Source organism: Hemiscyllium ocellatum, chromosome 1, assembly GCF_020745735.1.
Source record: "Hemiscyllium ocellatum isolate sHemOce1 chromosome 1, sHemOce1.pat.X.cur, whole genome shotgun sequence".
In the NCBI taxonomy this organism is placed as follows: Eukaryota; Metazoa; Chordata; class Chondrichthyes; order Orectolobiformes; family Hemiscylliidae; genus Hemiscyllium; species Hemiscyllium ocellatum.
In genome coordinates, this window is record NC_083401.1 from 96,092,985 (window position 1) to 96,120,641 (window position 27,657).

General features: G+C 41.0%; 1 protein-coding gene across 2 annotated transcripts in view; it reads left to right on the forward strand.

The window, feature by feature from the left end:
• lnx1 (ligand of numb-protein X 1) overlaps positions 1–27,657 on the forward strand; it is a 199,443-nt gene that overhangs the window by 135,084 nt on the left and 36,702 nt on the right. For both annotated transcript variants that reach the window (XM_060824180.1, XM_060824188.1), the window contains exons 5-7: positions 3,880–4,082; positions 11,103–11,462; positions 16,103–16,231. In XM_060824180.1, the coding sequence (XP_060680163.1) occupies positions 3,880–4,082; positions 11,103–11,462; positions 16,103–16,231 (692 nt within the window). The remainder of the gene's footprint in view (positions 1–3,879; positions 4,083–11,102; positions 11,463–16,102; positions 16,232–27,657) is intronic.

Consider the following 27,657-nt stretch of genomic DNA (forward strand, 5'->3'; position numbering starts at 1 on the left):
TCCCTGTCACCTATCTTGTACCTCAATACCCAAGCCTCCATCTACACTTGCCCCTATTCCCTGCAATCATTCCCTCAGTGGCCAGTCCAGACTTGAGCTTCTACGTTCCTAAGGACTACATGAATTACATCCTGATGTCATTCTGTTCGCCGAGCTGGGAATTTGTGTTGCAGACGTTTCGTCCCATGTCTAGGTGACATCCTCAGTGCTTGGGAGCCTCCTGTGAAGCGTTTCTGTGATCTTTCCTCCAGCATTTGTAGTGGCTTGAACCTGCCGCTTCCGGTTGTCAGTTCCAGCTGTCCGTTGCAGTGGTCAGTATATTGGGTCCAGGTCGATGTGCTTATTGATTGAATCTGTGGTTGAGTGCCATGCCGCTAGGAATTCCCTGGCTGTTCTCTGTTTGGCTTGTCCTATAATAGTAGTGTTGTCCCAGTCGAATTTATGTTGCTTGTCATCTGCATGTGTGGCTACTAGGGATAGCTGGTCGTGTCGTTTCGTGGCTAGTACACCAACTAGCCTGATGAAGGGCTTTCCTGATGAAGGGCTTTTGCCAGAAACTTCAATTTTCCTGTTCCTCGGATGCTGTCTGACCTGCTGTGCTTTTCCATTACCACGTTACTCTAGAAACTGTTATGTGACCCAACAACAGACTGACTTGGCAGATCAGTCCCGTAGGAAAGCATCCCAGCTTCCAGACTGATATCTCCACATCATCCCAACTGATCAACTTGTATTCCTCAAACTAGTTATACTTGACCTGCAGAACTGACTCGGGCTGAACTCCAGGATTGCAAGAATGTTCATCCATGGACTCTGCTTGAAGCAAGTGCCTGAATGACTGTAGCTAACCCTGCGGACTGGAATCCGATAAGCCGTTAACTGACTGCAATGATATCCCTGATTGACTGTAAACTCCTCAGCCTGACTAAGGATTGCTCCCTTTGACTCTCTTACACAGTCTTTTAGGTGAATCATATGCCTGGTGTTTGCAACATAAGCACGGACTGTAGATGTGTCTTTAACGTAATGTGGAGCCATGCCAAAACATATGGCTCTGGTCAGACCACATTTGGAATATTGTGTGCAGTTTTAGACCCCATATCTCAGGAAGGATGCACTGACCCTTGAACATGTTCAGAGAAAGTTCACAAGAATGGTCTAAGGAATGAAGAGCTTAACATATGAGGACTCTGTGTCTATGCTTGATGGAGTTTAGAAGGATGACCTGCAAACTGACCTGCAACTCATGCTCTTGCTACTTGGAAAGATATTGCCATTCTTTCATGGCTTAGTTGAAATCCTGAAACTTCCAAGCTAACAATGTGTTGGTGTACCTACTCTGCACGGATTGGTATGATTCAAGAAGACAGCTCACCATTACCTTGTTCAAAACAAATAGAAAGTGGTAATATATGCTGAACTAGTCAGTGATCCCTGTTTCCCAGCAGCAAATAAGACAAAACAGTTTGGATCTCACTCGCAACTGGGAAATTCTCTCTTTATTACCTTTTTCAACTCTCATCACATATTTCGTATGCCTGAAAACCTCTCTCAGTTCTTCTCTGGAGAAAAGTGTCCTAATTTGTTCAGTCTTTCCAATTATTGTACCCTCTTCATTGCAGTATCATTCTATTAATTGGTTTTGTACCTTCTCCAAACCTTTATTCAACTATTTGAACGTAGAGACCAGATCTGTTGTCAGTACTCCAACTGTTGTCAATCCAATGTTCTATACAAATTTAACAACTTCTCTGTTTTCAACTTGATTCTTTAGAATTGAACCCTCATGCCTTTTTAAATGGTCTTGACATACCTCATACCTTTAACCATTTCTGTGTTACTACCCATTGTGTTCCTCCACCACATTTCGACCCTTATTTTCCAAGCAGAGTGTATGTATTCTTCCAACCTCCCACTTGTTTGTTTTGAAAGTCATTTGCCATTTTGCAATTAACTCTCCCTCACCCCCATACTAAGTACCTTCCACATGATTTGAAATCTTGACTTCTGAGTCTAAACTCGTGTAACTATTAAGCAACTGTGCTTGTTTCACTGTTGTGGAACACAGCTGACCTACGTAGCATCATTCATAAACTCATGCTGTTGCAAACTACATTACAGCTAATTAAATACTTCAGAGGTCCATGTAAGAGATTTGACAGCCTCTTTGCATTAGCCAGCTTCCACAAACAGCAGTGGGTTTTTAAAGATGTTGGTTACAGGATAAATGTTGTCAAAGATGTTGCCAGGACTGTAGGGTTTGAGCTATAGGCATGGACAGGGCTATTTTCCCTGTTGCATCAGAGGCTGAGGGATGACCTCATAGAGGTTTATACAATCAAGAGGAGCATGGATAGGGTAAATAGACAAGGTCTTTTCCCAGGGGTAGGGAAGTTCAAAACTAGAGAGCATAGGTTGAGGGTGAGAGCAGAAAAAGGAACCAAAGTGGCAATTTTTTCACAGAGGGTGGTGCGGATATGGAATGAGCTGCCAGAGGAAGTGATGGCGGCTGGTACAATTACAAAATTTAAAAGGCATCTGGATGAGTGTATGAATAGGAAGGGTTGAGAAGGATATGGGCCAAATGCTGACAAATGGGACTAGATTAATTTAGGATATCTGGTTCGCATAAACAAGTTGGACTGAAGGGTCTATTTCTGTGCTGTATATCTCTATAACTCTATAACTCCTCTGCTCCTCTTGTAAAATAATGGAATAATTGCTCTAGAAGGTGGATAGAGCCTTGGTTTTACATCTGAAAGGTAGCTCCTCTTCCAATGCAGCATTTCCTTGGCACTACAGTGGGATATCAGTTAGGATTGTCTCGCTTGATTTTCTCGAATCTAATTTGAATGTGCTACCTTCTGATTCCGGTGTGAGATTGCTGCTGACTGAATTGGTATGATGCCCAATTCCATCTTGCATTTCGTATATTTTTATTTAATTAATGGTTCAAGGTCAAGTTGGCTCCTGGGCAAACTGCTCCAGAGGGAGCTTCTCACTATCCACATCTGTCTCTGGCCATCTGCTGCCATCTGTTACTCTTCCTGCACCTAAAGCATCTCTTCTTCTGTTTCAGTTCTCCTCATTCTAATACCAGGTGCATGGTAGTCCAAATGTCAAGTTATTAGTTTAAACTATTAGTTTAAATGTCTATATTATGAGACTTAACATCATATTCAGTTGGTTTTCAATTATCTAGCATATCTTTGTTGGACTGATAACAGCCTCTCTCTTCCTTATTTATGGGGATCAATACGTTGCACAGTTCTCTTGGTGTGGTCTCACAAAAGCTGTATAAAATTATAGAAAGGCTGCTTTGTTCTTTTATTCCAATCCCTTGAAATAAATATTTCATCCAGTCACTCAAAGTTAGGTTGTACTGCCCAAGCAGCCAAGTTTGAAGTGTGGGTAGTGAAGCATGAACAGAGATGTCCTACAGAGACCTGCTGGGTTCCTGTGGAGTCAAATTGTAATAATCATTTGATTCTCTCCAATTCAGGTGCTGCGTGATGAGAGGAATCTTGTGTCGAGCGTAAACTCTGGCATGGAGCTGTTGAACCAAAGGCTCGTTTCTGTGCGCCAGTTGCTCGGTCATTGCTGAATTGAGGGCCTATTGCCTGATGACCTTACCACACGCAGTTAGTTAATCCAGTGTTGCATATTTAATGTTACATACCTCCAAATAATAAACCCATTTTTGTAGAAAATGCAAAATTTGTGACAGTCCTATGGTTTAGCTTAGTCACAACACTGATGTTTCACTAAAACATACTGTGAACTAATGTGCTGAAGGTCATGTTCGCAATGCAAGATAATAAACGAGATAAAACAAAGGCAGACTGAGACATTCAATCGTGTTTGTTCTTATGCTTCCAGTATTTCCCAGACGACATCATTTAATTCCCGATGGTGAAGTTACAAGTATCAAGATTAATCGTTGTAATGCAAATGAAAGCCTTGGCATTGCTATAGTGGGAGGATGTGAAACTCCTTTGGACAATATTATCATACAAGACATTTATCGAGATGGTGTCATTGCTAAAGACGGCAGACTTTTACCAGGGGACATGATTCTTGAGGTACTGCACATTGTGACTCTAAGAATCAATTGGATACTCCTTTCTTTAGGTACTTTGTAGTATGTGTTTTGCAAACCAGAGAATGACATTCGTCGAACTGTCTGTTCATCCCCTGATTTCCAATGTTCAGTAAACTGGCCGGACTTGGGGTGACTAGTGTTTATAGTGCGACTGACTTCCTGTTTGAAATCATTTTTTGTTTACCCTTCTCATTTCCTGATGATCCAGTTAACACTAGGAACTTACCGAAGAAAAATACTTTGGATGCTGGAAATAAGAAAAAATAGAAAATGCTGGAAATATTCATCCAGTTAGGATGCATTTGTGGTGAAGTAAAGTAAGTTAACATTTGAGACTGATGACATTTCATCAGAATTGCAGCTTTTAAATAAGTACAGCAGTGAAGGTGTGGGGGAGAGTGAGGAAAGATTCAAAGGGGTTAACCTTTGTATAAGGTAGAAGGCAGGCTGGTGGTCAAAGACCAGATGAGTAGTAATAGAAAAAGTAAAGAAACAAAAATGTATCCAGATAAGGTATAAATGAGACAATCCAATGCACTGACTGCTGCCATCCCAAAACAGAATGGGGGAGAAAGGTTGCAAACTGAAATTGTTGAATTCATTTGAGTCTATTAAGCTATAAAGTGCCTAATTAAAAGCTAGCTGACTGGATTTTCAGTGCAGGGTCAGGGACCCAAAGCCTGGATAGTTTCCAGGCTCTGAACCTGCCCTCAAGTAGCACTGCGCTCATGAAACAAACTTGGAATTCAGATGACACTATTGGCCAAGAGGTGAAATGGCACCCAATCAGAGGTGACAACTGCCTCGGAGAGGCGGGACTGCCTGCTTGATGTCACCCAAAGTAGATGGGAGCCATGATAAGGGCTGTCACTGCCTTGCCAGTTATAGCAGACAACTCCTGGGAAGGCCATTAGGGAGTTCAGATGAATGAGGAGGGATCTCATAGAGACTTCTACAACTCTAACAGGACTAGACAGAATAGATGCAGGGAGGATATTCCCAATGGTGGTTACATCCAGAGCTCGGGGTCACAGTCTGAGGATTCGGGGTGAACTGTTTAGGATGAAGATAAGGAGACATGTCTTCACCCAAAGATTGGTGAGCCTGTGGAATTCATTACCACAGGAAATAGTTGATGCCCAAACATTGATTGTGTTCAAGAAGCGACTAGATACAGCACTCGGGGTGAATGGGATCAAAGGTTACAGGGAGAAAAGCAGGATGAGGCAATTGAGTTGGATGATCAGCCATGATCATGATGATGAATGGTGGAGCAGGCTCGAAGGGCCAAATGGCTTCCTGCTGTTCCTATCTTTTATGTTTCTATAAAATGCAGAAACAAAGTTGGCAATTTGGCAGTCGACTCTGCACTGCCATCCAATAAAATCATGGCTGATCTGAAAACCTTTACTGCCACTTTCCTGCCTTTTCTTGATAATCTTTGATTCCATGTCGGGATACCAACAATTCTGTTAGGAAGGGAAATCCAGGATTTTGACCTAACAGCAGTGATGGCGTATCTTACAGAGGAATTTTCAGGTTGTGATGTTCCCATATATCTGCAGCTCTTGTTGTTGTTGAAGGAGCCTTGGTGCATTCCTGCAGTGTATCCTGTAAATGGCGCTCATTTCTTTGGGGTATTGGGTGGCTGTCAGTCAAACGTTGTTCGGGCCTTATCCGTTCAGGCAAATGGAGAGGATTCCATCACACTCATGCCTTGTGCAATGTAGGTGATGGACAAGCATTGAGAAGATGGGATAATTGCTTCAGAATTCTCAATTTTTGATTTGTGTGTTGCGTCTCCAAAGGTATATACAAAGATACTGTTCATCAAATTACAGAAACCCTACAGTGTGAAAAGGGACCATTCGGACCTTTGAGTTCTGCAATGACCCTTGGATGGGCATCCCACCCAGACGTAGACCCCAGTCTATCCACTTAACTTACCCAGGATGTGCAAGCTAATTGTAGCCAATCCAGCTTACTACATCTTTGGACTGTGTGAAGAAACCAGAGCACCTGGAAGAAACCTGGGGACAGACACATGGAGAGTGTGCAAACTCCCCACAGACAGTCACCCAAGCCTAGAATCGATCCTGGATCTTTGCTACCGTACTGCCCCTTGTGGGAAGGAGATGGCTTGGGATGTTCAGTGCATTTGAGGAGCAAACCAGGATGTTGTGGAAGGTAAAAGCCCAATGGAACAGAACAAAGATAAATTGGGAAAATGGAATATAGTTCTTTCAGGAAATGGGGAGGGAAGAGTATATTCAGAGTCACTGGATTTATAATATTGAATGGTAATCTATCTATGAATATAGCCATAGAGATGTTGAGAAAGAAAGGGCAAAATTGGAGACGGACTGTGTGAAGATGATGGAAGTTTGGAAGTTGACAACTTCTGAATTGGATGAGTAGTGCTGGAAGAGCACAGCAGTTCAGGCAGCATCCGAGGAGCAGTAAAATCGACATTTCGGGCAAAAGCCCTTCATCAGGAATATAGGCAGAGAGCCGAGGGCATCAATGTGGATTTCAACAGTTTCCTCATTTCCCCTTCCTCCACTTCACCCCAGTTCCACACGTCCAGCTCAGCACTGTCCCCATGACTTGTCCTACCTGCCTATCATCTTTTCCACCTATCCACTCCACCCTCTTCCCCCCCCACCTGACCTATCATCTTCATCCCCTCCCCCACTCACCTATTGTACTCTATGCTACTTTCTCCCTACCCCCACCCTCCTCTCACTTATCTCTCCACCGCTCAGGCTCTTTGCCTTTATTCCTGATGAAGAGCTTTTGCCCGCAACGTCGATTTTACTGCTCCTCAGATGCTGCCTGAACTGCTGTGCTCTTCCAGCACCACTAATCCAGAATCTGGTTTCCAGCATCTGCAGTCATTGTTTTTAACCTAACTTCTATATTGGACATTTCAGAAATTTCCCTTCCAAAGCTATCTTCATTCAATATTTTTTTCAATATTGTCTATCACCAGCCTTAACAAATGCAATGTGGGCATCAGTAATAAAGGTCTTGGGTACATCACCTCCTAACCTCCTAACCCTATTGCATCTCCCTGCTGCTGCAAGATAACTTCAGTTTCATACTCCAGCACCAGAATTTTGTTTGGTCAACATCTGAACATACATGGACAGCAAAATCCTCTGAGGTCAAACTAACGTATCTGTACAATAGAGAAAGAATGTGACTCTGGCCTCTGAAAGCAGCACAGTCAAAACATTTGGATATACAACACCTATAGTTGGGCAAAAGTGAGGACTGCAGATGCTGCAGATTAGAGTCGAGAGAGTGGTGCTGGAAAAGCACAGTAGATCAGGCAGCATCCAAGGGAGCAGGAGAATCAATGTTTTGAGCAAAAGCCCTTGATCAGGATTACCAGTTTTCCTGCTCCTCGGATGCTGCCTGACCTGCTGTGCTTTTCCAGCACCACACCATCTACAGTTGTACAATCCATGAAATCCGCATCCGGATTTTCTTTTAGCATAATGCAAATTTTCAAAATCCATTTCGGGTCAAGATTCCTCCTGGCACTTGTTAGATTTGTTAAGCATCTGTCTGGCCTTGAAGATTTACAAATTCTTGACCTTGAGGTGGCTGGGCACTGCTGGTGCCTGCAGTAAGTTTAACATTAGGCAGCAAAGAAAGTTGGCTGAGATCCAGTGTGTAGGAGAATAGATAGGATTGTAAAAGGTACCTTAGTGTTTCAGACCAAAACAGTCTTTTGGTACAATCTCACTTTGTTAGACATCTTAACAAAATCCAAAGCCATAGTTGAGGGTCATGAGGACAATTACAGTCCCAGGCTGAATGCGTAATTGTAATGAATTTTTTTAATTCTCCAGGGAGCAATGAGTAAGAAGGAAAGTTTTTACTGAATGTTACCATTTCCTGGAAGCAGATATAAAACCAAGGAGCAACACTAATATTTCACTGACAGTGAACATTGTTTATTGGAGAGTAGAAGAAGTTAAAATATTTCTCTTTGTACGTCCCTTCCTGCAGTTCATAAAATAGTAATTTTCTTTAGGGGTCAGTCAGAGCATAGTACTACTGTTGATGGATATTGCACTTGGATATATGGAACCTCATTTCTTAATTTGTGGATGACTTAAAATTTGGAAATAGTGTAAGGAGAATGATGGACATAGGCAGGCTGGTAAAATGTGTTAACAACTAAAAAGGTCAAACTATAGAACTGTGGGGAAAGGGCAGTGGAGTGGGACAAGCAAAAATTATCCTTGCATGGATTTAATAGACTAAAATGACCTCCGCTTGTCCTGTCAGCATTCCATGATGCTGTTGTTTGATTCTTTGTGTTTTGTGGGATGCAGCACATCATTAATGTGTTGTTTACCCCAGGCCGTATTATAGCACAAAAAAGTTGAGAGGAAACAGGCTTACTAGGACATGACTGAAGACCGTCCGCATGTTCAATTAGACTTTTTGTTTGAATAAACATTCTCTCTAACTACTATTCATTGAAGAAACACTCACTTCAGAAGGAAGTCAGTGTCTGAAAAGTTTTAATGTGATACATTGTTTCTTTGTTGAAAATAACAATGGAAATGTTGAATATGTTTTTAAAATTGTTTTTCACATGTGCTTTCTCCTTCTTCATATACTCCTGCAAATGATTTCTACACTGTGCTACTCCCCCATGCTGTATAATTGGAAGGAGTAAATGTGGAGACTTCCTAAAGTGAAGGACTTGTTCTTGTGATTAAGCTGGGTCATATCTTGACATGTTCCAGACCTAAACAGTTTTGATTTTGTGCCAGGAGTAATTCATTCTCTTCCTGCTTGCATTGCGAGGCAGATAACAGTCAAGAAATGAAAGGGGCGTTGAGAGCTGTGCAATTATTGTTCTCGCGTTTCTATGCACAAATCTTCCAAGAATGCCACTAAAGTGGATTACTTAGCTGGTTGTTCATCCCATTGTTATTTTTGGGATCTCGCTGAGGGTAAATTGGATTGTGTAGCCAGCTTTGCAACGGGAGTAACTCTAGGACGAATCTTCATCCGGGCTTCAGAAAACCTGACCTGTACTTCTGATCCATGAGTGATTTCACACGCCATTTTAATCTTTACACACAAAGGACACACTAAAACCACACTTTACAATCTGCAGTGAAGTGTGGGTGTGAGCGTGTACGTGAGGGTGCACCAGTTAGAAGGTCCACCTCACTTGTCCAGCACATAGGCCATGCACTCAATATTGTTTAAAGGCAGGTCTGGCAGCGTCTGTGGAGAGTGAAGCAATGTTAAAGTTTGGAGTCCAATGAATCTTTTTTGGATGTCTGCTGTACTGGATTTGAAACATTAACTCTGTTTCTGTCTCCACATGTGCTGCTTAACCTGCGGAATTTCTCCAGCACTTCATTTTTATTTTAGATTTCCAGCTTCCAAAGTATTTTGTTTTGAATTGTTTTAAGGTCCTTTAACCTCCCTTCTCACCTCCCTCAATCCTGTTGTCTACCCCCATACTTACTCTGTGCTGCTTAAATATCCTCCATAAAAGGAAAAAGGAGTTTGTGATCCTGTAAGTGCCAGTTGGGTTTATAAACAAACAAGAAACTTTGTCCAAGGCTCATTCTGATTCTTATGTGCTCCTAAAGATTTCAATAGTTTCAAGACCACCTGTTGAGCCGAAGCTTTTGAAACCAAGGCAGGCATTCATTTTACAGCAACTACCATAACAAAAGCTTCAGTGATAAAAGAGGCATCTACAAGGGAATTTAGCTTTCAGAACAGTCCAAATTCCAAAGCAGGCTTTCCATTTCTTGCCCAAAATCTAAAACCTGGCATGCTTTTAATGGACTTTCAAAGCCAGATAAAAAATAGTATGAGAGGAGAAATTAATTTTTATTCCGACTTTAAAATTGAGACTGACCTCAGTGGAGTGGGGGGATGGGGGTGTATTTTCAAGCCACAAAAAGAGATGGCATGCTGGGAGAATATGGAGGGAATCTGATTTCCTCCCAAAAAGTATCAAAGTGTGGCCATTCACATAGCAATCTGTGCATCTGCACCCTGGTGAATATTTGGGCCTATATATAAAAATTAATCAACTGGCTAGGAAATACTTAGGAATAACCTGAGGAAGCTAGATGTATAATCAGCCAGAATTTCTGCTATAGTTATCCTGCCTGGCTATTGTCAAATTGGTGGAAGGTCAACAGAAACCATCAAAATGACAAACCACTGTTGCTCCTATTTCTGTAGGCTTCCTCTTAAAGTTAATACTAAGAGTTTGGGGCCACCTACAGATATCTATGTGAGCAGTATATTTCATTCTTATGAGAGAACGAGATCATAGCCTCATTTTGGTTCTGCCGTACCACAGAGTTCTCTGAATAGGTCCCCCAAGGAATTTTAACTGAGTTGGACCCACTTGTAAGATGCCAGTGTCTTGAACATATTGAGTCTTGATTAGAATATTGTTGTGGTGAATGTTGTATTTATTTAATGTCACGTGTTGACAATGCTTCTTACCCCTTCCCTTTCCATCTTTGCGTATTTCTTTGTGGGTCATAATTGTGAAAAAAATATGAAATGTTTCTAATGCAACACTGGAAGGCTGTTGGATTTCGAAGGATATTCCTTCCATGCCTGATCTAGTCAGGGGCTTGATCCCAGCACCTCTGGCCCTTGTCTTTTCCATATGGGACTGTTTTCAGGCTGCATAGTGCAGTTTGAAGCAAAAAGCCAAAGGCAGGCTTGGACTTGTGATTAGTCATGCACACTTCTACCAAGATGCTGACTGGGAGACCAGCATCCCTGTTACAGTTGGTACATTTTCTCAATGTGTATATTTGAATGCATATCCTGTTAATTTTACATACAGCTTCTGAAACACTTCCTACACATTTTATTACTATCACTCCATTTATACATTAGCTCCAGCTTGCCACCAATGTGCTGTAGATAACATTTTCTCAGGTTTCCACATCTTAATTGATTTTACCCCTTTTTTTTCCACCAGGTAAATGGTACTGACCTGAGCAATGTCCCTCACAACTATGCCCTAGCGATATTAAAACAGCCCTGCCATATCCTGCTGCTGAGTGTGCTCAGGGAACAGCTCTTTAAGTGCAGAAGCATCATTGATCGTAACTGCTCTCGAGATGACAGCTTCCACGCTATTCTCCATAAGAGTGCTGATCAGCCTCTGGGAATAAAGCTGGTCCGCAGGGCTGACGAAGCTGGGGTTTTTATCTGTAGCTTACTCGACGGAGGCCGAGCAGCCCAAGATGGCCAGCTCCAGGTGAACGACAGAGTGCTGGCTGTCAATGGACATGACCTCCGCCGTGTGTCTCCAGAAGTTGCAGCACATTACATACAGGTTAGTTTAATTAACACGATTATTTATAGCTGCTGTGACCGATCGTTTACTGCAAAGCTAGGAATGTCAACCAGGATAGTAGAAGGTGAACTTGCTGGACCTTGCTCAGTTTTGCACAGTAATAGTCAATAACTCACATGAAAGGTTGGTTTGTAGTTGCTAATTCAACACATTTTATTTAAAATGTTCTAAGATTTGTCTGTGATAAGTAATTCTGACTTAAGTGAGATGATTTGGATGAACTTGGGAATAACATGGTCTTGCATCTGATTCGTGGTTAGCATTCTTTGTCTGAAACTGAAGGCCATGGTTTTAGTTTTAAAGATGATACTGAGGCAGTGCTGCACTATCAGAGGTACTTTCTTTTAGATTAATCATTTCAAGTGTTGACCCCATAGGTGAATGGAAAATGTCCAGTGGTTGTTTTTGAAGGTGGTCTAGTAAGTTCCCCTGAATGTCTTGACTTGCCGCAAGTAAAACCATTTAAAACAGATTATTTGTGAACTTATCTGAATCCTGTTGTTGGCCTTTGAGATTTGTAAATCAACTGTAGTTTTTGCCCTTGGTTACAGCAGTGACTAAACATAAAAAGTAGTGCATTTCCTGTTTGGTCTTTTGGGAAATCCTAATGTAATGAAGCACACTACATAAGGCTAATGTCTCTGTTATTAATGATTTGATAAGAGAGCCAACAGTTGCCTCACGTAATAAATTGAGGAGCTAATAAAACCTGGAAATCTTGGAAACATTGGACAGATTAGGTAGCGTCAGTGGAAAGGGTAAGGTAGGATTAAAGCTGCTAATTTTTTTATTGAAAGTATAAGACATTACAGTCGAACAATTTAAAACCAGGATCAACACCAGTGTAAAGAGATTCTTTGTCTGTATTAGATTGCAAAGAACAGAACCAGATGATATCAATACCTGACAATTGGATGCCAGAGTTATTGAGTAAGGATGGTGTGATCAACCATGCCCTTGGTGCAGAATAGTCAAGATGGATGAGGACATAACATTTAGACTTTGATATGAGGGTTTTCCATACTGTGGCAGCTGGAAACCTGATCAGAGAGAATCAGTGAAGAGTTCCAGGAAAATTGGACATGCAGTAGTTTGCAAGTTTGATACAATCAGAGGTTGCATTTTTGAGGAGAAGGATGAAAATGGCAGATGACCAGAGAGAAGGGTTGGAATCAAAACCAATTTAATCATTCAAATATTGACAGTAATGTTGATGAATGGACAGCTGTCAACACTATTTCGCTATCTCCTGAACATCAGTCTCCTTGTTACACTTAACCATAAACATTGCATATATTATGTGAATGTCTTTCCTGTTGAAATTGGGCAGTTAACCTTCATATTGACTAGGCAGCAGAGATTTCAGGGAGATAATAAGAAAGGGCAGATGGATCTACAGCTGTTAGGCCACAATGATACTTGTGCAGATATCAATATCCAAGACCTGAACAAGGCTTCCACCTACTTAGACCTTGAAATTAGGACAAAACATTTGGTCCTGAAAGCAGTTGCATGTATATAGTCTTAGATTTAAATTTAGATTTTAGATTTTATTGTCACAGGCACTCAAGTATAGGAGTACAGTGAAAAGTGTATTAGGTTGCCATACACGGCACCATCTTAGGCACCTCGATACAAAAACACTTGGGTACAATGTTGTAAGAGAAATGAGAGTTAAAAAGATAAGTATTATTTCATAGAATATTTTTAAAAAAGAAAAATGGTAATAGCTAACATTAAAGTCTTTCTTAGTTTAAGCTAGGAAAATAAAGGATTAAGTTAAAAATTCAACAATCTTTGATCAGTTCTCTGCTTATTTCGCTGTTTGGGGGACCTCAGCTGTCTGTTCCTGTCACTGCTGCTGGAACTGCCATCTCTCTGATATCCCCCGGTACCTCAGGAACATGCCCGGGCATGATCCACTCACACGCCGAGACACTGCCATGAGCTGCTAAGAGACCGGCCAATATATGGTCGAGAGATCAGGCAAGAGATCAGGGTGACAGCCGCAGGGAGACCGGGCCGGGCTCCGCCATGCGCCATGGAGAGACCAGGCCGGGACCCATCCGCGAGCTGCAGGAGTCCAAGCTGGGACCCACCAAGGAGGAGGTGAACACTAAGCAGTGGCAAAAAAAAGAGAAGGAAATGAGAAATAAATAGAAGGAGTAAAGGAGCTCCAGTTGGAGCACCTTATTAAGCACAGTCAAAAAAGCAGAAAGTCACTGGCTTTCTGTAGGAATGACCGTTATTATTGGAGAGACTTAGCATTGAAATAGGTACTTGCTGTAGGTGAATATAGACATTCAGGATAAATTGCACATCTTCTTTGGATGAGCTTTTTAAGTTTTTATGGACTCCCAGAAATTTAGAGCACAGAGGAGGCCATTTGGCCTATTGTGCTCACATTGGTCAACAAAGATCTAACTACAGTAATCCCATGTTCCATAGTGGACCATAGTGCTGGAGACTATGGCAACACAGGTAAATACGTAAATGTTGCCTAAATCTGATGAGAGTTTCTGCCTTAACCATTCTTTCAGGCAGTAAGTTCCAGACCCTCAGACCCAGCTGAATGAAAATAATTTCCTCAACTCTCCTCTTAGCTCTCTACTTCGTATCTTGAATCCATGTTTGCTGGTTGTTGATTCTCTCTACTAATAAAAAAAAACAAGTGCCTTCCTATTCATGCCCTTCATAATCTTAAACACCTCCATCAGGTCCCCTCTTCATTGCTCCAAATAAAACAACACCAGCTTATACAATCTTTCCGCGTAACTCAGACCCTCCAGCCCAGTAGCATCCTGGTAAATCTCTTCTGCACCCTTCTTTAATGCAATCACATCCTATAATGTCGTGACCAGAACTACACACAGTACCCCAGTTTGAACCTTACCAGCATTTTATTCACTCCAGCATAACTTTCTTGCTCTTGTATTCTGTGAATCAGCCCTTAAAGGCATGTTTCCATATGACGACTTATCTACCTGCCCTGGTACTTCAGGAATTGATGGATACGCAGACCCAGGTCCCTCTGATCTACAGTATTTTCCATGGTCCTCCTGCTCAGAGTGTAATCTTTTGCTTTGTTAGCCGTCCTCAAGTACACTACCTCACACTTCTCTTGTTTGAATTTCATTCATCACTGCTGTGCCTCCCTGACTATCCCTGTTGATATCCTCCTCACTATTTACCACAAACTGTGTCACCTGCCAATGATCATGCCCCTTTCATTTGTGTCCAAATTATTAATGTACACCATAAATAGCAAGGGCCCCAACACTGAGCCCTGTGGAATGCTAACAGAAACAGACTTTCACTCTCTGCTTTGTGCCTCAGCCGGTTTTGGATACAACATACCACTTTGTTTTGTGACCCATGGGCTCTTATTTTCTTCACCTGTCTGTCATGAAGGAAACCTAGATGGTGTACTATAAACTGGCTCCTTAATTAGGCAAATTGCGTTATAATCAAATTTAATCTTCAAAACTGTTCATAACAGCTATCTGAGCCTTCATATTCCAAACCAGTCAACAATTATCCAAAAAGAAAACCTCTTTAAAGTTTTTATACTGAACAGACTCAAAACAGATGCTGTCATTTTAATTATTGAGATCAGCTTTGCAATATAAACATACGGCCCAAGTCCACGTATTAATCTGCACAGTTCCAATTTTTTTGTTGTTTGCAATTTTGTTTACTTGGCAAGTTGTTAGGCTGCAATGCTTTTTTTTATATAAAAAGCTCAAATTGTAAGACTTGTTAACTTTTACCCACCTCTACTCAAGTAACAGCATAGCAAAGGAAATCATTGACCTGACATAGATCTGCTTTACAGCTCCTGAGTCTAGCCATCAATTCAATTTTATTATACTCTTGTTACATTACTCAGTAGTAATTCATTTGTCTGAACCATCAGGATCTATTTAAAAGGTAGGAATGGATTACTTTAGAAAGTGGCTTTAGAAATTGGGGATTTGTTGGTAATTGATCTACTGAAGCAGATAAAATCCTTTTAAAGTTTAACAACAGAAAATTTAAAACAATTTATGATGCGCAATATTTTTAAAATGTAATGTTTAATGGTTTTTTTTCAGAAGTATCTCATCTACCAGATTGATTGATTGTTCAAAAGACTTATAAATGAGAGTTTCACTGATTTCTGATTAAAATGTGGAGTCGCTTCATATGTTCAGACTCTCTGTAAATAATTTTGTTTTCTTGTGCGGTCTGAGCTATTTTGCCCACCTTCTGATTAATTTTTGGTACTCATTTTATAATTATTCTTTTTAAATCAAGTATATCAATTTCAGCATGGTTCAATTATCTTGGCTTTTATCAAGTAATTTGGGCTGACTTCCAAATGTGGAAACAGCAGTAAATCACCATATTGTAACTATAGTTTTAGAAGTGAAATATCACAATAAATTTGCTCTCGGCAGTGTGACGGAGCTAATATATTTAAATTTTTGCACATGTAAATAGAACTTGAGCAATCCCATTTTATACTGATGTTCGGTAGGTTCTATTTCTTTACTTGAAGGTGATCATGGAAATTTCGGTGTAGAATTTGTTTGCTAATTCCCATTCCATTTGATTTGTATTTGCACATTATAATTTAGGTAAGCGAGGATCGAGTTCATTTTGTTGTATCACGAAAGACCCGGGAACAGACCCCTGATATCTTGCAAGAGAGTGCCTGGAACAGCAGCATTCAAGTCAGCCCTGCAGTAAGAAACAGACACAACAAGGTAAGGGCAGGGATATCTTATAGCACATCGTGATAATATTGGAATCATTGAATTGACTTGTTACTATACTGTATAATAGCAACTGAAATTTACCTTGCATCATCAAATCAAATAGGTTATATATTGAGAAGAAAGCATTAGTAATGGAACCAGTGCCATCTAGGACAAAGGATCAGATTTCTTTTTTTCCAGTGTTTGGAGATAAAGCCATGTTTGGCAGGGTGTAGGTGGCACCCTTGGGCAGGATTGCACATCTGTAACAGAATCTGGCTTTCCATTTAAGTCAATGGATAGACAACTGGAGAAGCTGTGTTCCAGAAAGGTCATCAGGTTTCCTCCTTATGAGCTGCCAAGGTAATGCACTGTGTCAAACGTTATTCCAGATAGATGATTGGTTCGGTGACATTGAATGCATAATCATTCACACACCCAAGCCAATGTTTTGGGGAGGGGTGTTCAAATCCCAGCAAAATAGCTGGTGGAATTTAATTGACAGAATCAGTATTTGAAAGACTCAGTGATGTTGACCATGATGACTATCTTCAATTGTCATAAAAACCCATCTGGTTAACCAACACTTTATAGAAATCTGCTATCATTACCCAGTTTGGTGTACATGTAACTCCAGACCCACAGCAATGCGTTGACTTTTACCATGCCCTGTGAAATGACTTATCAAGACACTCAGTTAAAAAGCAGCTTGAAATGGGCAACAGATGGTGGCCTCATCACCAACCCCCGCTTTCCATGATTGAGAAGTGCTGTTGAGGATGTTTTGCATCATGATATTCTATTATACTGCACCTACTGAGGTGTTACAGAACAAAAGAGCAAGAATAAACCATCTGACCCTTGACCCTGCTTCACCATTCAATGTGATCAAGATTTATCTTCTGCTTGAACACCATTTTCCCTCTGTCTTCAGATCTGTTAATTTATCCACATATCAAAAATCTCTCCACATTCAGTGAGTATTCACAAGCCTCTGGGATATAGAATTTCAAAGGGTTCACCATAACTTAGCTCATCTCAATCCTAACTAAATCCATATCCTGAGAGAGTGCCCCAGTGTTCTAAATGTCCAGCTTAGTGCTGTCAAGTCACTTCAGAATGTTACATAGTGAGCCTTAGTATATCCTATATTTTAATCTTAGTAATAGAACAGATATTGTTCTTCCCTGTTTTCATCAGGGCCAGAAAAGTACTCTCATTGGACTTGTAACAGGGTCCATTTCTCTTCTATTCCCACTTACAAGGATACAACTGAGAATGAAGCTAAATATAAAATCATCAGAGAAAGATGAAAGCAAGTAAGAGTAGCAAAGAGGGATTGTGAAAAAGATCTGTGCTTAACCCAGAAAGTTTAAGGAAAGCATCAAACTGAAGGAATGAGCACCAAGGTACAAAGAACGGCAGAGAATGACTCAAAGTTTAATTCGGACAAATAAATTATAACCCAAGAGGAAACTAATGAAAAATGTAAAATCAGATAGATGCTTAAAAAATAACGCAATAAGTAAACTGAGTGTTGGTTTTCGTGAAGGGGAGAATGGTGAATTAATAATAGATAAATAAAGAAATGACAGATATAACTAATAAATATTTTGTTTTAATGTTCATTTTAGAGGATAGAAAATATTCCCAGTAACAACTGCAAATTAGGAGGTGGAAGGGGGAGAGGAACGTAATGAAATTTCAATCACCAGATACTGAGGAAGCTGATGGAGCTGAGGGCACAGAAGGGTCATAAAACAGGTGGCAAATAAAGTAGAAGATCTGTTGATAATTTTGCAAAATTTGTTAGATTCTGGCAAAAATCCAATAGACTGGAAATGAGGAGATATAATTACTCTATTCAAGAAAAGAAGCAGCACACTTTAGGCCAGTTAGTTTGACATCTGTCATGGGGGAGGTGTTAGAATTGATCATTAAGCAGATTTTGACTGGGCACTTGGAATAGTTTGAGGAAATCAGGATGGTACGAATGGTTTTGTAAAAGGGAAATAATGTTTAAATAATTTTTTGGAATTTGTTGAAAGAATTATATGTTCTGTCGATAAAGTGGAGCCTGTTTATAATGTACTTTGATGTCCAAAAGGCATTTGACGTGGTTCTACATGAAAGGTTATTGTGTGGAGTAGAAATTTGTGATGTAGAAGGTAGTATACTAATGTGGATAGAAAATTGGTTGGCTAGCATTAAACAGAACATATGTATAAGTGGGTGTTTGAATGGATCTTTCAGGGGTCTGTGATGGTCCCAAATTCTTATAAATTTTATCATTGATTTAATGATATGGTTTGTGAAATTGGCAGATGATATAGATAGGTAGGAAAATATATTGTGAAGGTGGTATGATAAAGATGCAGATGGATACAGATGTGTTTAGTAAGTGGGCAAAACTCTGACAAATGGAGTATAATGAGAAATTGTGGGGAAATGTGAAGTTCTTTGCTTTGGCAGGAAGAATTAAAAAAAACATTATTTGGTTGCACTGCAGATTGACTGCAGATTTCCAAGCTGTAGAGCGATTTAGGTATTTTAGTACATAAGTCCCAAGCAGTTAGTAAGCAGGTACAGCAAGTGATTAAGAAAGCGAGTGGAATGTTTTCCTTTAATATGAGAGGAGTTGAACTTAAAGATGGTATGCCTTAATATACAATGCATTGATGAGATGACATCTTTCATACTTCAGTCTCCATATTCAATGAGGGATTTAATTGGTTTGGAGGTGAATCAGAGGAGATTTACCAGATTGAGACATGGAATGAGCAGGTTGTCTTGATGGGGAAATATTGGACAGGCTGTGTTTGTTTTCACCACAACTTAGAAACAAGAGGGGGGGCTTTGGTTGAAGTTGTAATCATCTTGACAAGGTGAACATGAAAAGGATGTTTACTGTCATGAGTGATCCACCGCATCTCCTCCACTTCCCACTCCTCCACCCTTGAGCCCCGCCCCTCCAATCACCACCAGGACAGAATCCCACTGGTCCTCACCTACCACCCCACCAACCCCCAGATACATCGCATCATCCTTCATCATTTCCGCCACCTCCAAACAGACCCCACCACCAAGGATATATTTCCCTCCCCACCCCCATCAGTGTTCCGGAAGGACCACTCCCTTGTCAGGTCCACACCCCCCCACCAACCCAACCTCCACTCCTGGCACCTTCCTCTGCAACCACAAGAAATACAAAACCTGTGCCCACTCCTCCTCCCTCACTCCCCTTTAAGACCCCCAGGGATCCTTCCATATCCATCACAAATTCACCTGCACCTCCACACACATCATTTACTGCATCCGCTGCACCCGATGTGGCCTCCTCTACATTGGGCAGACAGGCCGCCTACTTACGGAATGTTTCAGAGAACACCTCAGGGACACCCGCACCAACCAACCCAACTGCCCCGTGGCTGAACACTTCAACTCCCCCTCCCACACCACCAAGGACATGCAGGTCCTTGGCCTCCTCCATTGCCAGACCATGGCAACACGACGCCTGGAGGAAGAGCGCCTCATCTTCCGCCTAGGAGCCCTCCAACCACAAAGGATGAATGCAGATTTCTCCAGCTTCCTCATTTCCCCTCCCCCCACCTTATCTCAGTTCCCAACCCTTGGACTCAGCACTGCCTTTTTGACCTGCAATCTTCTTCCTGACCTCTCTGTCCTCACCCCCTCTCCGGCCTATCACCCTCATCTTAACCTCCTTCCACCTATCACATTCCCAATGCCCCTTCCCAAGTCCCTCCTCCCTACCTTTTATCTTAGCCTGCTTAGCACAACTTCCTCATTTCTGAAGAAAGGCTTATGCCCGAAACATCGATTCTCCTGCTCCTTGGTTGCTGCCTGACCTGCTGCGCTTTTCCAGCAACACATTTTTCAGCTCTGATCTCCAGCATCTGCAGTCCTCACTTTCTCCCTGCCATGAGTGATTGCAAATCCAGGAGAGACGATTTCCAAATTCGGACCATCCTTTTAGGACAAAGAAGAGGCTTTTTTTAAAGTGAGTTGTGAGAGTTTGGAACTCTCTGCCTCAGAAGATGGTGGAGGTGGTGTCAATGAATGTTTTTAAGACAAAGTTGACTAAATTCTTGTTGAACTGCGGACTCGGTGGCTATCTGGATAGATGGGAATGTGGAACTCGGAACACGAACAGATCAACCATGATCTTATCAAATAGTGGAGCAGGTTGGAAGCCCAAATGGCCTATATCTGTTCCAGGTTTGTATGTTTGTAAGACTGGCAGTTAACAAAAGAGGGAGTCTCCAGGATTTCTATAGGCACTTAAATAATTAAAAGGTACTGAAAGGAGGATAGGGACTGATTAGGGACCCAAAAGGGAATTTACAAATGGTGGCAGGGAGCAGAGTTGAGATAGTAAATGAATATTTGGTATCTATCTTTACCAAGAAACAGATGTTACCCATGCCGTGGTGTGAAAGAAAAGAAATCATGTGGTGGTGATTCGGAGATGTATTGGCTCAACTCTTGCTGCTTAGAGTTGACAAGGCACTTAAACTAGCTGGGATACATCAAAGAATACTGAAGGAAAGGAGAGTGGAAATTGCTGAGGCAATAGCAATAATCTGTCAATCTTCCTGAGAGTCTGGGATAGAACCAGAGGACTGGAAGATTGCAATTGTGCACTCATTCAGAACAGTTGTAAAGATAACCCTAAAAATTACTGACTAGTCAGATTAACTTCTCCAGCAGTGAAACTTTTAGAAACAATCATTTGGAAAAAAATCACATCAAGGGCAAAAATAACTTCACATGTTAATTAGGGAGAGCCAGCATGGATTTTGTGAGGGAACAATTATGTTTAACTAACTTGATGTAGTTTATTTTTGACAAGGTAACAGAGAGGGCTGATGATGCTGATGTTACTGATGTGGTGTACATTAGCTTGTGAAAGATGTTTAATGCCACACAACAGGCTTATAGAATAAATGGGTAAAGCAACTTGGACAATGTAGTGTCAGCCAGGTGGATCTCATAGAATCTGAGTTCCCTGACTGAGGCTGTTAACCCAGTCCAATCAGCAAGTCCTAGCTGATAGATAAAAACATGAGTGTCAGAGGTTATGTTCACTCTCGAAGCTGGTTCGGAGCTAGCTGGGTCAGTGTCTTGTCCTACGTGTGCAAATAAAGGGTGACTTGGTGACTGGATATTGTTATTTCAGTGGTGATGAGAGGAAAATACGCCCCTAAAGAGCTTACGGATAAAACTAGATTAGTGATTTATATCAGTTGTCACTTCCAAAAGTACAATGGATTTCTGAATATCTGGTCTGCTTTGCAACAAACTAATAGAATGGAGATCCAACTCCTGAAGTTCCTGACCATTTTTTTAAAAAAAAGGTTAAATTCCCATTTATCTGTTGGGGCAGTGCCCCAAACTAAGCATCTTGGATTGAATTATGTTTGGCTTCTCTCACAAAATCTGTGATAATGGCGTAGCAGTGGCAGATCCTGGGAGGAGTCTTTCCAGTGACACTGAGTTATACTTTCCTGGAATTCCTTTTTTGAGTTGTGTGTGAATTTCCACAATCTTGGGAATAATAGATACATTTCCCCAGATGGTTTTGTTTCAATTATGCAATTCTGTGGGCTACATTGTTCCTGTTAGAGACATTAGGAAAATTACACTTCACTCACAACAGAATAATCCCTGGTACAAGAGGACCTATTAAAACAAAAAACAAAGAAAAAAGACTGCTAAATTTAATTTTAATTTGAAAATCTATGAAGGGATTTTTCTGTAATTGCTATGCTTCTAACCAAAGACAACGCAAAATAAATATTCAGAATGTGGGGCAACTGGGGGATAATACAGTAATGAAGTGCTTATTAGACTAAATATCTGCAAATATTTATCTCCTAGAGAACAAGAAGGTCAGTTAAAGCTGATGTCTATCATAGGAAAGTACTTACCGAGGTTAGAGTTGCCAGAAAAGTGATTTAGGCAGTGATATAAAAACGTCAGTGAAGAGTAGCGGAGTGTACTCGGATGTATTTCAGAATAAACAATGGTTGCTGTGGGCCTGGGTTTTATCAGTCATTATTCAATTTTCAACTGAATGTTTACAAAATGATTTTCACATTTCCATTCCGTTTGATTCTGGAGATAAAATAGTTGGTGCTCAGTAATGTCTGCAATGAGTGCGAAGTCATGAAAACGTCTAAACCACTGACTTTATAAAATGTCCACCAACTTGAAGGATGCCTGGGGAAATTGCTCAATCTTTTGATTTTGAGTACACATGAAGCCCTAAGCATTTGCAGATCGATGCAGTATTGTAATAAAACAAAAGAACTGCAGATGCTGGAAATCTGAAACAAATACCCTTTAGAACATTAACTGTTTTTCTCTCCACAGATGCTGCCAGACTTGCTGAATTTCTCCAGCACTTTCTGTTTTTGTAGCAAGACAGCATTGGTGTTGATTCTGAATCAGAAGCCTATAGGTTCATATTCCCCAAAACAGGGGTGAATACATAATCTAGGCTGACATTACAGTAGTTAACTAAGTAGTGCTGGATGTTGAATGTTAAACTTATAGGGGTAGATGCTAAGACTTTGTACTTTAACTACATCTTCAGTTATCAGGAGATGTTATTTTTCTAAATGGAATTTCCTCTATTTGCGATCCCTGCAGTTCTATTGATATACTGTACCTTGTTACAAAGTTTGGACACTTTAAGAGCTTTTCTTTAAAAAAAAATTCATGGATGTGGGTGTCACTAGCAAGGCCAGTGCTTGTCACCCGTTCATAAGTGCAGAAGCTCATATTGATCACATTGCTGCCATCTGATAATAAAAATGTAGATCAGACCAGCTAAAGAAGGCAGATTTCCTTCCCTAAAGGAATTTAGTGAACGAGATGGACTTTTACAACAAATAATGATAGTTTCCTGATCACAATTACCAAGGTTATCTTTCAATTCCAGAGCTATTAGATGAATTGAAGATTCACCAGACTGGAATCAAATCCCAAAAGTATTCACCTCAGCCTCTACATTCCTAGTCTATTAACTTTACCATTATGACACTGTCTCCTCTTGAGTTGACATGATTCAAATCACTAAGCTGCAAGGTTTATTTCCAGATGTTTTGTTACCTTACTAGGTAGCATCTTTAGTGGGCCTCAGGCGAAGCAATGCTGAAAATTCCTGCTTTCTATTTATACGTTTGGGTTTGTTTAGGGGTTGGTGATGTTATTTCCTGTGGTGAAGTCACTTCCTGTTCCTTTTCTCAGGGGGGTGATAGATGGGGTCTAACACTGTTGATAGAGTTCTGGTTGGAATGCCATGCTTCTAGGAATCCTCGTGCGTGTCTTTGTTTTGCTTTTCCTAAGATGGGTGTGTTGTCCCAGTCAAAGTGGTATCCTTCCTCATCTGTATCTCTATCAACAAACACATCGAGTTAGATCCCATCTATCACCCCCTGAGAAATCTCCCCACAGAGATGGTGGATTTTATCTATACAAGTTGGAAGGTTAATGTTTGGCCCAAGCCTCTCTATTTTCATATTCTTTTGAACAGGTCAGAATCCCAACTACCAAAGCATCATCTCTCATTTTAAAGGCCTGCACTTTTTTTTGTAAAGTTAGACAGCCCCTCAATCATTCTGAAAATGGCTACAGTGACCTAATTCCAGATGCCCAGCCCTCTGAGCATAGCACCTATCATTTTCACAGAAGGGTGAGTGAGGGCAGGTTATGGTTTGTGTAGACTGATGTACAGAATGATCTAAAGGTGTATCTGCATCAGGTTGTTCTGCTCTTCACTTGTTTCAATCACTGCATCGACAACGTGACACATTGAGCCAAGCCTTCTGCCTGGCCAGGCTCCAACAGCCAGCAGTTGCAACATTGTTTGCAGCTTCTCCCACCAGGAATTGATAAGACTCATGTGTGTGCACGCATGCACATGCACACGCACCAAATAAACGTCCAAAATCTACCCGTGTCAGATTTGTGGAGTTAGGAATTGTCCTGACTCTGCGGTCCTGACTCAAAAACAAAAATTCAGAGTATAATATCAGCTAGGTAGACATTCTGATATAAACTGATTTTATTGCAGAGATTGTGTTTCAATACGGAGATAGATGTTTATTTCTCTGGGCTGTGAGGAACTTGCATGGTGTGTTTGGAGAATCTAAACAGTTTCTGATTGAAGTCTGTTCATAGCACAGAATTTAGTGGAAACTGAACACAAATTGGGTTTAATTGAATAATTAAGAAGGATTATAGCTTGTGGGGAATGAAACAAAAATAATTGTGTTGGTTAGTCTTCTGAAGTTGGAATTTCGATTATTTTTTTGCTTGGCATGGCACTGAGAGCTGTCCCTAACATATGTTTATACAACATATTAAACCTATCTACTTTGAAATTAGCACGTACCTCAAGTTAGGAATGGTTCTGGAGCATGAAAGCTTCATATTGTGGTAACCTTCAGTTCTGCAGAGAGGGTTGGACTTATTCAGAAACCCACTCCAATGCACTTCACAACTGAACGGCAGGCTGTTTTGTGAGGCAGGAACATTGAAGATGGATAATTTCAGACCCAGGCCCAACTGGGCATTTACTCCTGTAAATGCAGATCCAAGGTCATGCTCAGGATGGGTAAAATGGCCAGTGTATCATTATAGTGTTTGGTGAAACACACCCTGCCCCCCCAAACTCCCAGCACTCTTAGAGAGATTTCTTTACCCTTGAAACAGCAACATGTATCGCCCAGTATCAAGAATCAAATGTAAAGTCACCTTGGTTCCAGAGGACCATAGGATTGATGACTGGTGGTGAATTTAAACTGAATGTCACCCATGCCTCAGGTGAGGGGCAGGGTTGAGAAGGGCGGACCTTCATGATCACCTCAGCTGGTGCAGGAATTGAACCTGCACCGTTAGCATCACTCTGCATTACAAACCAGCCATCCAAGCTAGCCCTGGAAAATTACAATGTTAAATACTGGTAGCAAACAGAAACAAAAATATAAGTGTTCCCAACAAAAACAACAGATGCATAGTAAGCATCAGTCAGAGTGGAAGCATTCAGTCAAAATGTAACAAAAATCACAAAATCTGATGACTGTAATGACCATAATACCTATTTACCTTTCCGAGGACATGCCCCATGACTCCTGCTCCAACTGTACACCTGTCAATCCCTCACATTCCTGTTTCTAAATTTGGGTGAATTACAGTTTTTTGGCTTGAAACTATTTTTAATGTGCATTTTAATGATTTGATTAGGTAGGGTACATGTTTAAATTCTGAAATGACATGACAGCTGAAAATACAGTGAAGAGTGAGGAGGATAGTAACTGAACTCAGGAGGACATGGGCAGACAGCAACTGAAAAAAAGCAAGTGAAGTAATAGATTTGGGCACGGGATATAGGTGATCAAGATAAACTGTAAAATCATACAGGTTTAAAGGGTTACAGGAATAGAGTGACAAATCTCTGAAACTGACAGGACAAGTTGAGAAGGTTGAAAAAAAAATGGGATCTTGTTTTTATTATAAGAGATGACGTATACAAAAACAAGAAGGCCATGCTGAAGCTTCTTGAAACACTAGTTAGACCTGAGCAGGACTATTATGTCCAATATTATGTCCAATTCTGGATATCACAGTTTAGTACATTTGAGGCCTACGAAAGGGTAGAAAAGAGATTATTAAGAGCGGTATGATAATGACAGACTTCAAAAATTATGTTCAGAGACTGGAGAAGCCAGAGTTGTTCTTAGCACAGAGAAAGGTTAAGGGGTAATTTAATTTAGTAATTCGAAATATGCTTACAGGAAGTGCTGTATGAGGTGGCCACAGAATCTAACTGCCGACGACTAGTTCCACACAGATGCAGTCTTACAGATACTAATGAGTGAAGTCTGACAGGAGATAACTGTTAACCTGTTTGTGGTATATACTTTATAACACGGAGAAACTATTTCCAGTGGTATAAGTGTCATTAATCAGAGAGAACGGGTTTAACGTAAATTGCCAAAAGAACCAGAGGGCCATGAAACCTTTTTCTTTCCAAAGTGATCAGTGGTGATCTAGAATGCACTACCAGAAAGCATGGGGGAAATGGAGTCAGCAGCAACGTTCAAAGGAGAAATTATAAATACTTGGAGAACATAGAACATAGAACATAGAAGGATACAGCGCAGTACAGGCCCTTCGGCCCTCGATGTTGCGCCGACCGAATCCTACCTAACCTATACTAGCCCAATAACTTCCAAATGCCTATCCAATGCCCGCTTAAATGACCATAAAGAAGGAGAGTTCACCACTGATACGGGCAGGGCATTCCATGAACTCACAACCCGCTGTGTGAAGAATCTACCCCTAACATCTGTCCTATACCTACCACCCCTTAATTTAAAGCTATGTCCCCTAGTAACACCTGACTCCATTAGCGGTAAAAGGTTCTTAGTATCTACCCTATCTAAACCCCTAATCATCTTATACACTTCTATCAGATCTCCCCTAAACCTTCTCTTCTCCAATGAGAACAGCCCCAAGTGCCTCAGCCTTTCCTCATAAGATTTTCCTACCATTCCAGGCAACATCCTGGTAAACCTCCTCTGCACTCGTTCTAAAGCTTCCACATCCTTCCTATAGTATGGCGACCAAAACTGCACACAATACTCCAGATGAGGCCGCACCAGAGTCTTATACAACTGCAACATGACCTCAGGACTCCGGAACTCAATTCCTCTGCCAATAAAGCCCAGTACACCATATGCCTTCCTCACAGCACTATTTACCTGGGTGGCAACTTTCAGAGATCTGTGTACATGGACACCAAGATCCCTCTGCTCATCCACACTACCAAGTAGCCTACCATTAGCCCAGTAATCCATCATCTTGTTATTCCTACCAAAGTGAACGACTTCGCACTTAGCTACATTGAATTCCATTTGCCACATTTCCGCCCAGCTCTGCAACTTATCTATATCCCGCAATTAAAGGAAAACTTTAAATTTTTAACTATTAAATAAACGACCAAACTTACCCACCAGCCGTCGCGAAGTCTTCCGAGAGACTGAGGCCTAAAACTCGGAGCCCGCGTTTAAATAAGGGGAGAAAAAAAAACCTTACCCAAGTAACCTAGCGCGCCTTCCGGGTCTGCTACCGCTTTTTTAAAGGAAAACTTTAAATTTTTAACTATTAAATAAACGACCAAACTTACCCACCAGCCGTCACGAAGTCTTCCGAGAAGATGTAGAGCTATGGGGAAATGCAGAGCTGTTTGGATAGTTTGTGGGACTGTTTGGTTAGTTCCACTGAAGATCTGGTACAGGCACAATGGGCTGAAAGGCCACCTTTGGTGTTGTACCATTCCATCATTGAGTGACCAGCTTTCCTTGATGCTTTCGGTTGAGTGAAGAATGCTGAATCAGTCCAGCTTA